At 40.7% G+C, this 17,167-nt stretch overlaps 1 protein-coding gene across 1 annotated transcript in view; it reads right to left on the bottom strand.

Moving 5' to 3' along the window:
- FER1L5 (fer-1-like 5 (C. elegans)) overlaps positions 1-17,167 on the bottom strand; it is an 87,490-nt gene that overhangs the window by 58,336 nt on the left and 11,987 nt on the right. The window contains 2 exon segments of the mRNA XM_006900714.1: positions 3,365-3,427; positions 9,839-9,967. Of these exon segments, the coding sequence (XP_006900776.1) occupies positions 3,365-3,427; positions 9,839-9,967 (192 nt within the window).

Genomic DNA, 17,167 nt, shown 5'->3' with positions numbered 1-17,167 from the left:
TGATTTTTGACAAAGAGATGAAATCAGTTAAGTGGGGAAATGACAGCCTTTTTAACAAATGGTGCTGGCAAAATTGGAAAGCTGTATGCAGAAGACTAAACAAGATCCACACCTCACTCCATATACAAAAACCAACTCAAGGTGGATCATGGACTTAGGACTAAAACCAAGGACTATAAACTTCATCCAAGAAAAGCTTGGAAGAACTTTAGTGGTCCTAATCCACAACATAAAAAGTCTTCCCTAATTGTATTGTTATGTTGTCAGGTGCTGTGGAGATAGCAACAACAGATTTGAACCCCATCATTATGCTAAATAAAATATACTTTAGATATACATGTTGAAATATTTAAAATTATGTATCATCAGGATTTTATTCAAAATAAGCCATCTGGAATGGGAAGGAGCTGGGTGTGTAGAAAAAACTTGGGGTTGGTCAAATCAGTCCGGTTGGATGATGAGAATGTGATGTGTATAAGACTAGGCTTTTGTGTACGTTTGAAATTTTTCATAATAAAAAGTAAGTAAGAAAGAAAAGTAATTGATAAAGAAAAAAAAAACCCTGGTCAAGATCAACTTTTCTCTGACCCCTGTAACTTGCTTCAGTGGTTCTTATCATAGCTGGCCATTGTCTAGAAAGTACAGCAGCCTTTGGCAAAGCATGTTTTTTACTTTCTGTGTCAGCTCTCGGTTGTTAGTTTCTGCCACGTCAGTTCTGACTCTGTTTCAGCACAGAACAGCTCCACAGGGTTCTTGAGGCTGTGATCTTTTGGAAACAGATTGCTAGACCTTTCTCTCAAGGTTCCCTTGGGTAGTTTTGAACAACCAACCTTCAGTTAGTAGTTGAGCACTTAACATTGAGTTTAGCACTAAGTTGAACCTTGGAGACACCCGAGGGCAAGGTTCAAAACTGTTGTTTGTCAGGCCACTGTGAGCAGTGGACTCAAGGGCAACTAATGAAAGATGCTCTTAGTTTCAAAGCTTGGGCTTCTTTCTGTAGATGAGTTGAGGGATGAGCAGTTTGTAAATGTAACATACTTGCTACTAACAGTGGAAAAGAAATCTTACTCTTATTGATCCCATGTTTGTCTTTCCCAAGGGCAAAGTCCTTTTTTTAAGGGCTGTCAAATTTAGCAAATGGAAATGCATAATATCCACCTAAATTTGTATTTCAGATAAATTACAAAAACTTTCTTAAAGTATAACTACATCTCCTGCAAACGTTGGTAAGAAGCCTTGTAATATTCAGAATGTATTTCTACTTTAAAAATACTGATTGTTTATCTAAAATCCAAATATAATGGAACATCCTGGTTTTGACCCGACAGTCCTATTTTTCCCATATCTTCCTGGGTTTGGAGAATCTTCACTCAGACCACCATGCCTCTGCAAGCTCTCAGTGAGGAAAATTTTCCCAGAGGAAATCTTCTCCCTCTCTCCTCCCTGGAAACAATCTTCATCTGATTTCTCCAGCACCTTACGGTGGCCTTTCTCTATTTTCTGCTTCATGTCTGCATGTCCCTGGATGGTGCAAATGGATTCTGCTCCATTGTTCAGCAAAACCAGCCCAGAAAGCTTCAGGAGAAAAACGCAGCCAGTGAGACTGTCTGTCACGATTCCAATTGACAGAGTCCCATGGAGAGGCTCTCCTCTAACAAATGGGACTGCCAAGAGTAAGAATCTAGTCAACAGCAATATATTGGGGGTTTTATTTTTTCTTCCATTTCTACTTTCTAGCGCAGAGATTTAAACAGTGCATGGTATCAATGGTGGTCAAGCAATATCAGAAACAACCCCACAGTAGCGACCACAATAGTTTGGATGGCTTGGGACCAGGTGGTGCTTCTTCCCGTTGTACTGAGAGCTGTTGTGGTTCTGAACTGACCTGATAGCACTTAACAATAACAGTAACATACATCAGCCCTTTCGATTATGTGCAATGTGCCTGACAGCTGGACAATGAATAAAGAAGACAAAAAAAGAATCGCTGCCTTTGAGCTGTGGTGTTGGAGAATAATACTGGACATCTCATGGATGGACGGCCAAGAGAACAACAAATACGCCTTGGAAAAGGTGCAGCTGGAGTGTTCCTTGGAGACAAGGATGACAGAGCTTCGTTTCTAAGACATTCCTTGGAAAAAGATATGCTTGGAAGGGTCAGTGAAAGAGAGGGATGTCGAGATAGATTGACATGGTGACTGCAGCAGTGGGCTCAAGTATGGCAGAGAGGGTGAGGATGGCACAGGGTAGGACAGGGTTCAGAGCGGTTGTTCATAGGGTTCATACAAGTTGTACTCGACTCAACAGCATCTAACAACAATAACATGACTCTGGGTTGGATATGCTATTACATATTTCTAGACTAGGGAAACAGAGGTTCTGAATCACTTGTCCAGGTCATCACTTGACAGGTAGCTCTAACTCTAGATTTTTGGGATGCAGATAGTGAAGTTGTTTCTCCCAGGTTCTGGGCCTGGAGCTCAGAGTGGGTATCTGCTCTGTATTTCCAACCCCCTTTATGCAGTGCTTACTTGGAATCTTCCAATCTCTGATTTGAATCTCAGTACTGAGGAGTTCATCACCTGCAAGAGAATCCCAGAAACATTGCAATTACTCACAATTCTAGTTTTCCCTACCCACGTAGGAAGAATAGTGCGGCTGCACGCAGGACCCTCTAGGGGTTAGTAAGTGCTTACTAATGACCAGATATCTCATTAAATTCTCAGAAGAACCCTGGGAGGCTCAGATTTTCTGTTCCATTGCACTAAAGAGGACTGAGGATCAAAGAGGCCAGTTCGTTCAACAAGATGTTGCACTCAGTGTTCTCCATCACATGCTGTCCTGGTAGTTTCCTGTGTGTCTGTGTTACTAGGAACATGTGGACTGTCCATGAGAAACGCCTCTTTGGTTTCCATTCTTCAGGGCTGGACAAACGGTGAGAAAAACCAAGCCAGGATAACCACCTCAGTGCTATCGGATACTGACTCATGACAACCCCATGTGGTGCTCCAATGGGTTCACATGGCTCTCACCTTTTATAAGCAGATTGAGATACCTCTGGGTGGATTCAGACCATCAACTTTTTACGTAGGAGTGGAGCTCTTAACCATTTGCACCATTATGAACACAGCATGGAAATGAGTTACACTATTCACCTCAGCACCTGGCTCAGGACTGGGCCATTGGCACATTAGAAAACATTAGGACAGCATATAATGGAAAAGGGTCTCAGACCAGCCAGGAGGTGAAGGAAATGGTAAAGAAGCTGCCCTGGGATCATGGCGACACTGTGGACCTATGGTTGGAGCTGTGGATGAAGGGCTTCTGGGATTGGGAAAAATAGGCTTCCAGTTTGATTCCTCACCTGGATTAAGATGATCTTATCGAAGAGTTTTGCAGGAACCTCATGGAAATTCTGGAAGAAGATCTGGGATAGAAACAGTAAGATTAATAGTGGATGATATTTCTTCCACCATTTCACCAAAGGACTTAGTAAACTTGAAGGCTCACTCTGACATTCTTCTTTAACTTTTCTCACTCAATCCAATGACCTTATGTCCATTAACTTGCTATGATCTGCTGAAAACACAGGTCTCCTAAGCTATTTTTAGGAATCTCTGGAACATCTCAATGTCATCAGCAACTCAAGAGCCAGTTAACTGCCCCAGGGGTAGTTCACTCTCCCACCCCTCTGACTGCAGCCAGCACTTCTCTTTCAGTGGGCCTGCCACTCTCCCACATCCTTCCCTCAGTGACTCCCAGTTGCTTCCTTTGAAGGGGCCGCAGCCCATTTGCAGCCTCACTTCCTCCTAGTTACACTTAAATCCATGGTTTTCAAGCAAATCATGTTGCTTCTTGCTGCAGGGCTTTGAAAATGTTCTTTGTCTAGAATGCTCTTCCCCTACCTTATCTGTCTTTCCCTCAGAAATTTTGCCTTCCAGGTCCATCCTTTGCTGGGTCCATCCACCAAGTAACCTCATGCCTGCTCCTGTGATGTTTTTATCTGTTTGTTTCTTAACCAATAAATTTGACAATTTATGCAGATCCTATTGTCTATTGGGCATGTGCTAGAATTTGGAGTTCTAGAAACAGCAAATATTGAACAGCCTTCATTGAATTATCACTTTCAGACTTCTCTCACCTCTAGTCTTGCTTCATTGCAGTTGTTCGTTTTTCCCATGCTGTGCCCTAATGTGTTCACCGAGTTCTCAAATGCAGGACTCTGAATGATGCAGTTTTGTATTCCTGTTGATATTGTTGGGTGCTGTTGAGTCATAGACAACTCAGAATGACCCTATGAGCAGTGGATTAGAACCTTGTGCTCTCCAGGCCAGCCTCACAGCCTCTGCCATGCTCGGGTCTGCTGGCAGTTATTGAGCCAGTACATCACATTGAGGACTTCTCTTTTGCTGACTCTCTGCCTTTCCAAGCATGATGTCCTTTTTAAAAAACTACTTCCTTCTGAAAATGTGCTTTAATGTGTGAGCCAAAGTCTCACGTTTTTGCTTTTAAGGAACACTTCCATAATAGCTTGCCTCTAGAAACCCTATGAACCTAGAGAAAGGACAAAAGTTATACAGGAGGTGTCCAGGATTTTCATTCATAGGGTCGCTATGAGTCACTACGACTCGATGGCGTTTAACAGCAACAACAAGGAACATTTGGTTGCATTTTTTTCTAGTTTTTTAATTGTGATTTTAATAAAAGTTTACAGAAAAGTTGGATTTTCATCCACTCATTTTTGCACATTTTCCTCCCTTTACCCCTCAGTTCACTTTTTTAAAATTTTTTATTTTATTTTATTATTTTTGTGTGCGTGTACCGTCAAATCAGATCTGATTGGTACAGGAGGAGATTATCCCTCCTTCCCCGGCAGAGCATCTGGTGGATTCGAACCATTCACCTCTGGGATTGTAGTTGCAGCTCCTTGCCACTAGGCCACCAGAGCTCCCCTTCAGTTCACTTTAAAAAAAAAAATGAATCTTTCACAAATTTGTGTGTCATCCATGCTCAGGGCCCAGGCTAATCTTCTCTGTACTATTCCAGCTTTAATATATGGGTTGCTGAAGTGAGCACTCAATTTTCATTTTTTTAAAAAATATTCATTCATTGTTACATAATTTCCTCTCTTCCTCCCCCCAACCCCCCCAATTCACTTTGCTATGCACCTCTTATTCTGGACACAAATAATGCCTAATCATATATTCCTTTTAAATGGTTCTTTCCTTAACCTGTTCAATGTTCATTATTTATTCCCTCTTTTTTTAGTTTCCCCCAACTCTCATGTCAGTCCCATATTATAAGTGATGTTGTACCGTATTTGCCCTTTTGTGACTGGGATATTTCATTCAGCATAATGTCCTCCATGTTGTGTAATATTTTATGAGTTCTTTGGTTTTGGTGCTGCATAGTATTCCATTGTGTAAATATACCATCAGTTTTCTATCCATTCATTTGTTCATGGGCACTTGGGCTGTATCTATCTCTTTGCTATTGTGAATAAACATAGGGATGTGCCTATATCTGTCTGGTAGGCAGCTCTGGTTCCTTTAGGGTATATTCTGAGTAGTGGAATTTCTGGGTCAAATGATATTTCTATTTCCAGCTTTTTGAGAAAACACCATACCACCTTCCATAATGGTTGTACCATTTTACACTCTCACCAGCAATGAATAAGAGTTCCAATCTCTACACAAACTCACCAGCATTTGTTGTGTGCTGCTCTGTTGAACTTTGCTATTGTTACTGGGTTTTTCCAATCTTGCCAACACGATTTATTAAACAGACTTTTGTTTTTCCACTTAACTGATTTCACCTCCTTGTCATAAATCAGTTGACTATAGGTAGATGAGCTGATTTCTGGGTTCTCAGTTCTATTCCTTTGATCTATTTGTCTGTCACTGTACCCAGTACTATGTTGTCTTAACCACCAGGGCTGTATTTGAGATCAGAGAGTGAGATGCCTCCTACCTTGTTTCTCTTTTTCAGGAGTGTTTTACTTTTTGGGAGCTCTTTCCACTCCAGATAGAATTGGAAATTGTCTTTTCCAACTCATTAAAGAATGAAATTGGTTTTTATATTGAATTGCATTGTACTTGTAGATTGTCTTTGGTAGAATTGTAATTTCCACAATATTGAGTCTTCCTATCCATGAGCATGGTATATTCTTCCATTTCTCCAGGTCTCTTTTTGTTTCATGTAGTAATGTTTTATAATTTTCTTTGAATAGATCTTTGGTGTTCTAGTTAGATTTATTTACTCCCAAGTATTTAATCTTGTGGTTAGCTATTGTGAGGGATATTGTTTTTTCTTAACTCCATTTCTGTATTTTCTTTGTCACTGTAAAGAAATCAAATTCATTTTTGTATGTTGATCTTATGTCATACGCCTTTGCTGAATTGGTTAACTGTGTCCAGTAGTTTTCTTACTGGGTCTTGAGGGTTTTCTAAGTATACTATAATATCATCTGCATATAGAGACTTTTACCTCCTCCTTGCCAATTTGGATACCTCTCATTTCCTTCTCTTATTGTTATCACTAAGATTTTCAACACAATAATGAATAGGAGAGGTGATAATAGCCATCCTTTCCTAGTTCCTGTTCTTAAAGGGAATGCTTTTAATCTCCCTTCATTGAGAATGACATTGGCTCTTGGTTTTGCATGTTGTTGTTGTTGTTATGTGCCTTCGAGTCGCTTGCGACTCATAGCAACCCTATGTAAAACAGCCCTAAACTCTGCTCTGTCCTGTGCCAATCGCACCGTCTCTGATACACCCATCCCGATTACCCCAATCACTGAATCAATCCACCTCATAGAGGGCCTTCCACTCCTGCGATGTCCCTCCACCCTCCCAAGCATGATGTCCTTCTCCAAGGACCGGTCCTTCCTTACAACATGTCCAAAGTATGTTAGACAGAGCCTCAGAATCCCTGCCTCCAAGGAACCACCTGGTTTAACCTTTTCCAGGATGAATCTGTTTGTTTTCCTAGCAGTCCATGGTACCCTCAATACTCTTCTCCAGCACCACAGCTCAAAGGCATCAATTCTCCTTCTACCCTCCTTAGCCATTGTCCAACTCTCTGATGCATAACAAGTGATCGCAAAGACCATGGCCTGTCTCCTATTATTGTGGTTGTGTCTATTTCTCTTTTCAGTTCTGTTAATCTTGGCTTTGAATATTTTGCAGCTCTATAATTTGGTGCATAGATATTTATTATTGTTCTGTTCTCTTGATGTATAGACCCTTTAAGCATTATCTAATTATGTTCCTTGTCCTTTGTGATGGTTTTTACACTGAAATGTAAAAGATTAATATTGCTACTCCTGCTTTTATCTGGTTGCAATTTGTTTGATATATTCTTTCCATTGTTTTGTTTTTAGTCTTCCTTTATCTTCACTTTTCAGGTGTGTCTCTTGTAGACAGCCTATTGATGGGTTTTATCCAGTCTGCTTTTTTTATCTTCACTGACACATTTAAATCATTCACATTTAGTGTAATTATTGAGAGGTAAGGTTTTATTGCTATTGTTTTGTTGAATTTTTTTAGTGTTAATGCTGACTACTTTGGTTCATCCTGCTTTCTGTGGCATCTCTGTAAGAAGGATTTCTTTCAATATTTCCTGCAATGCTGGTCTTGTTTTCACAAACTCCCTTAGGTTCTGCTTTTCTGAGAATATCTTGATCTCACTTTTATATTTGATGGACAGTTTTTCTGGGTACAGTATTTTTGGTTGAGAGATCTATTCTTTGAGTGTTTGATATATCATTCCACTGTCTTCTTGCTCACATGGTTTCTGCTGAGAAATTGGCACTTAATCTTATTTTCTCTCCTTTATAGGTTACTCTTTGTTTCTCCTTAGCTGCTTTCAGAATTCTCTCCTTATCTTTGGTTTTGGCAAATTTGACTATGATATGCCTTGGTGTTTTTCTTTTGGGCTCTATTCTTTTTTAAAATTAATTTTAATGAAAGTTTACAGAGACTTTGGATTCCATTCCTTCATTGTTGTACTTGAGCTCTATTCTATATGGAGTTCACTTAGCTTCTTGTATATATATTCTCTTTCTTCATTATGTCTGGAAAGTTTTCTTCTAGTAATAGTTCCACAACTTTCTCAGTACCTTTAATTGCTTCTTCCTGTTCTGGAATTCCAATTATGCTCATGTTATTACTCTTCATGATGTCCCACATGTTTTCTTCTCTTTCCTTCCTCTTTGATTCTGCTTTTTGTTAGAGTAGATCAATACTGAGAAATCTATCTCCTATTTTACTGATTCTGTGTTCCAGCCCTTCAACTCTGCTCATATATCCCTCTAACATGTTGACAGCATCTGAAACATTGGTTCTCATATTCTGGATTATGGTTTCTTGTTTTTCCAGAACCTTGAATGCCTTCTTTGTTTTATCTGCATTGTCAAGACAATGTTTTATTTAATCCTCCTTAGTTTTTGCTTGCAGAGTCCTGTCCTTCGAGTTTGTCTTTCACCCATTGAAAATATTCAATCATTGTTCTTTTGAATTCTATGTTAGAAAGTTACATCAGACTTTCTGGCTTCAGGAAATACACTGATTATTTGTTTTCATCACTTTTGGGGGGTGACATCATAATTTGACTTTGTGTAGGATGTAATGTAGTATGCTTCTTCCATGCTATTGATGTGGTAGAGTTTCTTATGCCAAGGACCTTGGTCTGATAACCTTGGCTTAGTAACTTACTGTTCCAGAGTAGGAAAGGGTAGCTCATCCTGCCTGAATTTCTCTCTGATCGTTGATTCAAGGGAAGATTTGTTTCAGTTGGGGACAGAGATGACTTGTGAATTAGAGCCTTCTCAATGGGCAGCTGCAGCAGCTAAGATGTGTCCACAGTGTCCACAGCTCAAATATTGGCACTGAGAGGGGCCAGGAGTACCAAGGTGCTGTTCAGAAAGGAAATGGCTTCACCTGTGGTATTGGTGCTGCTGGCACAGGGCAGCAGAGCAGTGGTGGGCCAACTGGGTCTCCATGTGACAAACTGGTCTAGTCTCCAGGTTGGGCTGTGCTGGCCTAGTGCACCAGCAGCATCGGGCCATGTGGCAGCACTGGGCCATGTAGCAGCTTGGTTGCATTTTTCACAAAACAGATTTATCTTTTCTTTTCAAAGTCCATGGGATATTAAGCGCTATTCTCCAACACCACACTTCCAAGACATAGATTCTTCTTCTGTCTTTCTTATCAATTGGCCAACTTTTCTTTTTTCCTTTTTTTTAAGAGGAAGGATCTTATTAGTTTACAGAGCTACAATTGGTCATTGCCTAACATGGCTGAACTCCTTGAACTGCTTTCATTGTCCAATTTTTAAATGTATATAAATCCATTGAAAACATCATGCCTTGAGTTAGGCATTTTTTTCTTTAAGCTGACACCCTTGCACTTTAGTACTTTAAAGGCAGCAGATTTCCTCAATGCAATGATTATTTCTTGACTGCAGTTTCAGTGGGTATTTACTGATTGTGGATCAAAGTGAAATGGAATCATTGAAAAAATTAATCTTTTCTTCATCTATCATGAAGTTGCCTACTGGTCTATTGTGAGGATTTTTGTTTTCTTGACATTGAGGTGCATCCCATATTGATCTTTTTCAGTAAGTGCTTTAAGTATTCTTGACTTTCTATAAGCAAGTTTGTATCGTCTGTATAAGATAGCTTATAGTCCTAGTGCCAACTATAGTTCTTGGCTCACAATATGTGTTCAGTAAATGTTAGCAAATGTGTCCACTGCCTACAGGAAAAACCCAGCCCTTGACTGGTGCACATGATGGACATGGTGCATGCTCCATTCAATTCAAAGAGTGTGGTACCCACCTCATTGAAGAAAGGGTTGTTTCCTCTCTTTATCCTTGTGTGGTTCTCCTGGTCACCAATGGTCACCTTCACCAGTGGCCTGATATTATTACCCATGAGCTGTCGGGCTTCAATAACCCTTATTCGAACCTACAGAGAAGAACACAGGGGTCCATTATTGGGAGCCTGATCTCCCCTTGTCAATGCTCAAGGTTTCTTCTCTCAAGAATAAAATGGTTCTGGTTAGAAATAGTCTATATAAAGCAAATTAAAAGAAAGCATACTTTTTTTCTTGGGTGTCAGCAGAACATGGCTCTTTGCCTGGCTGAAGGTACATGGGGCAGAAGGAGGGGCAGGAACCCAAACCTACAACGATTAAGTTAATTCAGACTCCTAGTGACTCTTCATCAAGTTTCTGAGCCTGTAAATCTCTATGGCTGTCTTTATTCCACGGACCAGTTGGTGTATTTATATTGCTGACCTTTTAGTTAGTAGCTTGACAGGTTACCCACATGCCATCAGGACACCTTATGCCCTGAGGACACCTTGGTTATTTATGCTTCTTCTATAGTCTCCAATAAAGATTACATCTCTATATCAAGAGGGTAAAAATATTCACCACTGGGCTGAAAGGCAAGAGAGAGAAAAGATTGAAATTGTCAATGATTTCATACTGAATCCACAGTCAACACTCTTGGATCCACAATCAACATCCTTGGTATCAGCAATCAAGAAATCAAAAGACAAGTTGCACTGGCAGAGTTTGCCTTCAAAGACATCTCCAAAGTTTGTCAAGAACCTCTCTAAAGTACTGAGGAACAGTGCTATCAGTTTAAAGACTTAGGTGTGCCTGGTTTAAGCCACGGTCTTTTCAATCACTTGCTATTAAGCTGGGAGCTGGACAATGAATTAGAAGGACAGAAGAAGAATTGATGTTTATGAGTTGTGGTATTGAAGAAGAGAACTGAATATCCCATGTACTGCAAAAAATTGAACAGCTACATCTTACACTTACATACAAAGTACAGCCAGAGTGCTACTTGAAGGCAAGGATGATGAAGCTTTGTCTTGAGTACTTTGGGCATGTTGCGAAGAGAGAATATTCCTTCAAAAAGGACATCATGCTTGGAAAGGTGGATAGCGAAAGAGAGGAAGACTCTCAATAATGTGGATTGACAACATGACCTCAACAGTGGACTCAAGTATGTCAGAAATGAGGATGGTGCAGGACAAGACAAGGTTCAGATCTTTTGTTCATAGGGTCACTATGAGCTGTACTCAATGGCACCTAATGACAACAGGTCACTAGGAGCCCTACTTAATGGCACCTAATGACAACAGGTCAGTAAGAGCCCTACTCAACGGCCCCTAACAACAACAGGTCAGTAGAAGCCCTACTCAGTGGCTCCTAACAAGAGCTTCTGAGAGCTATCATTTTGCCCTCCTGGGTTGATTTGGCGCTTCTCTTCTCAACTGCCATGAGTTTGTATAGAATGGAAAAGTCCAGTAAAGAGCTCCTGGGTGGCACAAATGTTTCACGTGTTTACTAAACAAATGGCTGTCTGCTGAAGTTTACTCAAAAGTGCCTTGGAAGAAAGTCCTGAGGAACTGCGTCTGAAACATCAACCACTGAAAGCCCTGAAGCACACAGCACTGCTTCGCATACACAGTGTCACTATGAGCTAGAATGAAATGGGCGTAATGTTTCTTTTCTTTTTTTTGGGCGTAATGTTTCTTGATTGTTTACTTTTTATATTTACCTAGGATTTCAAGGAACCAAAAATTTTTAATGTTGTGTGCAGCTGATTCTATAATCTCTGAGTTGATCAGTGATTCGTGATTACATCTTCTGCTTTGATGTGCTTTACTAAAACTCTGTAAATGGACTATGACATTTCAGCATAAAATTGGAAGATGAGAACAACAATAAGGAATACACGAAAGATGTGTCTAGTTAAGTATCTGCAGAGTGAAGGAACCAGAGATGGGATGGCAGCTAGGAGGGCACAGTCATGGAAGCTACTTGTCTCTGATCATAGATGATTTTATGGGTTGAAATGTGTCATTTAAAAGTATGAGGTGGAATCCTGGTCCTTATACCTGTGGATGTGATAGAGTTTAGGTCTAGTCTTTTCTTTGTTATGCTTATGAGGTTGTATCATGTAGGGTGTAGCCTTAACCTAATTACTTATGAGTTATAAAAAGAAAAGATTAGACACAGAAGCACTCATGGCAGAGAACAGGCTCCACATAGTAACAAAAGAGGTGAAAGAACACAAGTCCAGGAAGTCCAAGAAAGTCACCTCCTTTTACAGACACATGCTGAATTCAGACTTCTAGTTTTTACAACCGTGAGAAAATAAACTGCTATTCTTTAAAGCCACATACTTGTAGTATTTCTGTTACAGTAGCACTAGGAAACTAAGATAGACAAGTTTGGATCAAGCCAGGCAAGTAGCCTTCCTATTAATACATAGGGATGGCAGTGATTTGAGAACACTGAGTTCATATCCTGGACTAAACCAGCCCAGTGAAAAGGGATGAGACTAACAGGGAGAAGGATGGTACTCCAAATGACACAATGGCATGTGCTTAGCTAGACAGCACTTGTGCATGGTAATGGCAAGGTGTCCAGGGAGGGGTGGGCTGCAGCAGGGAGAGGAGGGCCAGAACCTACCCTATAAGATGTTTGAGTTTTGTCTTAAAGACATGGAGTAGGTGCAGAGCATGATGAGAATGACATTTTTGAAAGATAATTTTGGCTGAAGAGTGGATGGAAGAGACTGGAATCTGAGAGTTCAAAGAATCTGAGAGTTCATGTATGCCAGGCACCCATGGTAGAAGCTTGGTATAGGGACATGGTAGGTTGGTGGAGTTATGTGGTATTTGAGTGGGAATTTGGGCATTGACTGAATGCTGGTGATGAAGTAAGGAAGTGACATCATCAAGGGTGGTTTCCATCTTCCAAGGTCAAGTGGCAGAATGTAGAATGTCAGGTTACACAGGTTAGAGATTAAGCACAGACAAGTGGTTCAAGAATTCACAGTGGAAACATTCTCACTTAAACTCTCAAACTCATCTCAGCATCTCCTGTACAATGAATTGAGCTTGGTATGTGCTCATCTTTGTGTTTCTGGTCCAGTGACTCTGTATGCCTTCCATTTTCTGTTGATGTTTCTCCATCATCTAGTAGTTTGTCCCTTGAATCCTTCATTATTGCAAAGTAAGGCTTGGATTTATTCCCTAGCTCTTTCAGCTTGAAAAGTGATGAGCATGCTCTCCCCTGTAGATTTTCTAACTCCAAGTCTTTATTATATCATTATCATGTTTTGCTTTGTTTTCTCAAAGATGAAAGAAGACAAAAGAATTGGCCAAATGCACAACCATTTCAGGAGGCAAATATGATCAAAACTAATAATACTCAAGAAAGAGGGACAAACTATATTGAAAGCACTGGAAAAAAACAAGACTCTGAGTATTAATGGAATACCAACTGAGATATTTTAACAAATGGATGCAGCTTTGGATCCAAGAAATTTGAAAGTAGAATTCAATTATCTAATCAGTTACTGAAAGAGATCTATATTTGTAACCATTCCAAAGAAAGATGACTCAGCAGAATTCAGAATTAAAGGACAATATTATTTTAAGTACTTAGAGACTATAATTTGAAAAAGTTTAAAGACTATAGCATTCAGTATGGATTACACTGCAACATCAAGAAAACAAAAATCCTTACAGCCATTCCAATGACCAATAATAGCATGACAAATGGAGAAAAGATTGACGCTGTCAATGATTTCATTTTACTGATTCATAATCAGTGCCTGTAGAAGCAGCAGTCAGAAAATCAAACATTGTGTCAGGCAAATATCTTGAAAAGGATTGTTTTAACATGATAAACAGGAGTCATGTCACAGTGTGGACCAAGCTAGACCTTACTTCAGCCATGGTACTTTCAGTTACCTCAGCTGCTGTGGAAGATAGAAAATAAGGGAGGGTTGATGTTTTCGACCTGTGTTATTGGTGAAGAACATTGACTATACTATGGATTCCAAAAGACCAAACAGATCTGTCTTGGAAGAAGTGTACTCATAATGCTCTTTGCAAGCAAGACTTCTCACATACTTTGGAGATCTTATCAGAATGAGCTTAAATTCCCACCATAATCCAAGCATATAGTCCTTGGAAAGAGACATTATGTTGGGAAAGGTAGAGAGCATCAATGAAAGAGAGGAAGGCCCTCAAACAAGATGACACAGTGACCGCTACATTGGGCTTGAGCATGACAGAGATCTTGAGAATGGCACAGGGTAAGGCAAGGTTCACACCTGTTGTTCATACGAGTTGAAATGGACTTGACAGCACCTAACAACAACAGGATAGGCCTGGAGAGGGACATCATAGGTGGTAAAGCAGAGTAAAAATGAGACAGACTCTCAATGAAATAAAATGGCACAGTGGCTGCAGCAATTGGCTTAGGCACAGTAGAGATTTGAGAGGATGGCATAGGGTTAGGCAGTATTTGTTCTGTTGTACATGGCGTGACTATGAGTCAGAGCCAACTCAATGACACCTAACAACAACAACACCTTGCCCAAACCTTAAGAACTCCTGCTGGGTAGAATCCAGGTCTTCTGCATGGCCTTCAGTGTGGAGATAGGCCTACCAATCCAGGGAGCTACAGTAGAGTGTCTTCAAGCCCAGGTTTACAGGTAGAGTAGGGAGGAGGATGGCAGGTTAGACAGACCTAAGAGAGCTTTGTAACACTTGTTCAAGCAGGGCAGAGCCCAAGGCCCTGAGGGTTAAAGGGAGTCCTGCTGTGGTGTCAAGAGTTTACTGTTCAAAATGGCTTTCCTAGCTATTGACTTTGACTTTGTCATATGGTTGGGCAGATAATACAAACAGAATCCACAAGGGAATTGGCTAGTTCTCACCATACCACTAAGTGTAAATGAAATGGTTTCAGTGGCAAAAATTGGAATATCAACCAGCAAGAAAGAGAGAGCAGGGAATACAGCATGTGTTCTTAAGAAGCAGAGAGTCCTCTACCAGCCAGACTGGGATCCACATAAGAACAACAGCAACTTCAGCAGAGAAACAGAAACCAGCATGAGACAGAGCTGATGTGGGACTGCTGCCCCTCGGAGCCAAAGCCAGAGGCCTTTACTCAAACTTGCCAGAGGACTAAAGGAAAACCCCACAAATGGCAAGACTAAGAGAACTTTGTAACACTGACTCAAGATATCAGGCTGAAGGTCAAAGGGTCTGCAATCATGCTTGAAAATCTGTCTAGGTTTTGGGATTGTTTCCTTGTTCCCAAACTGAGTTACAGACTGTTAACTTCCCTCATAAACTCCTTAACCGTGAGTATAGTTCTGTGAAGTCTGTACGGTCATTGCAACATATTTCACACTCAGAAGAGTAGTGAGATTGGTGGTGGAATTAGTAGAAGTAGGTGCAGGTGTGGGAGACCATGTCTTCTTACCTTACAGGAATTAGTTTTGTATAATAGGGACAGTTCCCCTTTGTGGAATTAGTAGATGCCAGATTCAACTGTCCCCAGGCTGCTTATAGCCATTTTTCACCTACTTTTGAGGTGAGAAGAGGCTGTTCAAATGGAAGAACTGTATCCTGAGTATTTCCAATCTGAACTTCAGCTTGTTATTTTTCTAATAAATGCTATAATTATAACTATTGTCTGTAAGTTCTATCTGGTCATTGTGATGACTTAGGAAATCCTGAAGTAGAATGAGAGCCAGGGGAAGAACAGTTGGTGCTGGAACTGATACAAGAAAGTGTGGAGTGTGAGTGGCATGTTGGGTCTCACTGGAATTGTCTTTTCATTCCTGTCACCATGGATGGGGATTCTTCCCCTTTTAAATTAGTAGTGGTCAGACACTAGCACTACCATGCCATCATACTGTTTTTATAAATGTGCAGGCTGGGTTTAGAAGAGGCCATGGTACTGGGGATATTGTAGCTAATGTTAGAAGGATCTTGGCTGAAAGTAGGTACTATCTGTATTTCATTGACTATGCAAAGTGACTATGGGGACCACAACAAACTGCGGCTGACTCTGAGAATAATGGGAATCCCAGAACACTTGATCGTGCTTATGTGAAACCTATGCTTGGACTAGGAGGCAGTTGTTAGAACAGAGCAAGAAAACACTGCATGATTCAATACTGGGAAGGGTGTATGCCTGAGGTGTGTTCTAGCTCCATACCTTTTCAGTCTATATGCAGAACAGATTATCCAGGAGGCTGGGCTCTGTGAGGAGAAATGTGACATCAGGAGTGGAGGACAACTCATCAACAATCTGCATTATGCAAATGACAAAACCCTGCTTGCTGAAACTGAGAAGGACCTGAAGTGCTTGTTGCAGAAGGTCAGGGACTACAGCCTTCAATATGGATTGAAGCTCAATATCAAGAAAACAAAGATTGTCACCACTGGGCCGATTGGCTGCATCATGATTGATAGTGAAGAGACTGAGATTATTGACAGTTTTCATTTGCTTGGCTCCACAATCAACACTCTTTGTACCAGCATCCAGGAAATTAAAAGACAAATTGCATTGAGAAAGTCTGCTGTCAGAGACCTCTCCAAAGTACTGAAGAGCAATAATGTCGTTCTGGAGACTAAGGTGTACCTGATACAGGCCATGGTCTTTTCAATTACTTGCTATGCATCAGAGAGCTGGACAATGACTAGGGAGGATAGAAAGAGAATTATGGCTTTGAGCTGTGGTGCTGGAGAAGAGTATTGAATATACCATGGACTGCTAGGAGAACAAACAGGTTTGTCCTGGAGAGAGATGAAACCAGGCTGCTTCTTGGAGGCAAGGATTTTGAAGCTTCATCTGACATACTCTGAACATGTTGCAAGGAAGAATCAGTCCTTGGAGATGAATATCATGTTTGGGAGGGTGGAGGGACAGCACAGGGGAGGAAGACGCTCAATGAGATGGATTGACTCAGTGACTGGGGTAATGAAGGTAGGTGTGTCTGAGACAATGATTAGCAGGGTTTAGGGCTGTTGTCCATAGTGTCACTATGAGTCACAGGCGACTCAATGGCACATAACAACAACTACAACAGAATAGACATGGAAATACTGGACAGGGGAATACATCCTATGAAGACAGACATATATAGAAAATACATGTATAAGCACAAAAATGCCTAGGAAGCCAACAGTAGCTAGAAGCTGAAATAGACAAAGAAGCAGCTTCCTCAAGAGATATACCCTAGGTTTAGACTTCTGGCCTCCTGAATGGTGAGAAAAGAAATGCTGTCTAAGACCATCACTCAGATCTTTTTTTACAGCGGCATGAGGTTCTGAGAC

Source organism: Elephantulus edwardii, unplaced genomic scaffold (assembly GCF_000299155.1).
Source record: "Elephantulus edwardii isolate Elephantulus edwardi_28Jun2011 unplaced genomic scaffold, EleEdw1.0 scaffold00291, whole genome shotgun sequence".
Lineage (NCBI taxonomy): Eukaryota > Metazoa > Chordata > Mammalia > Macroscelidea > Macroscelididae > Elephantulus > Elephantulus edwardii.
The sequence above is the reverse complement of the archived record's forward strand: the minus strand, read 5'-3'. Positions and strand labels throughout refer to the sequence as shown.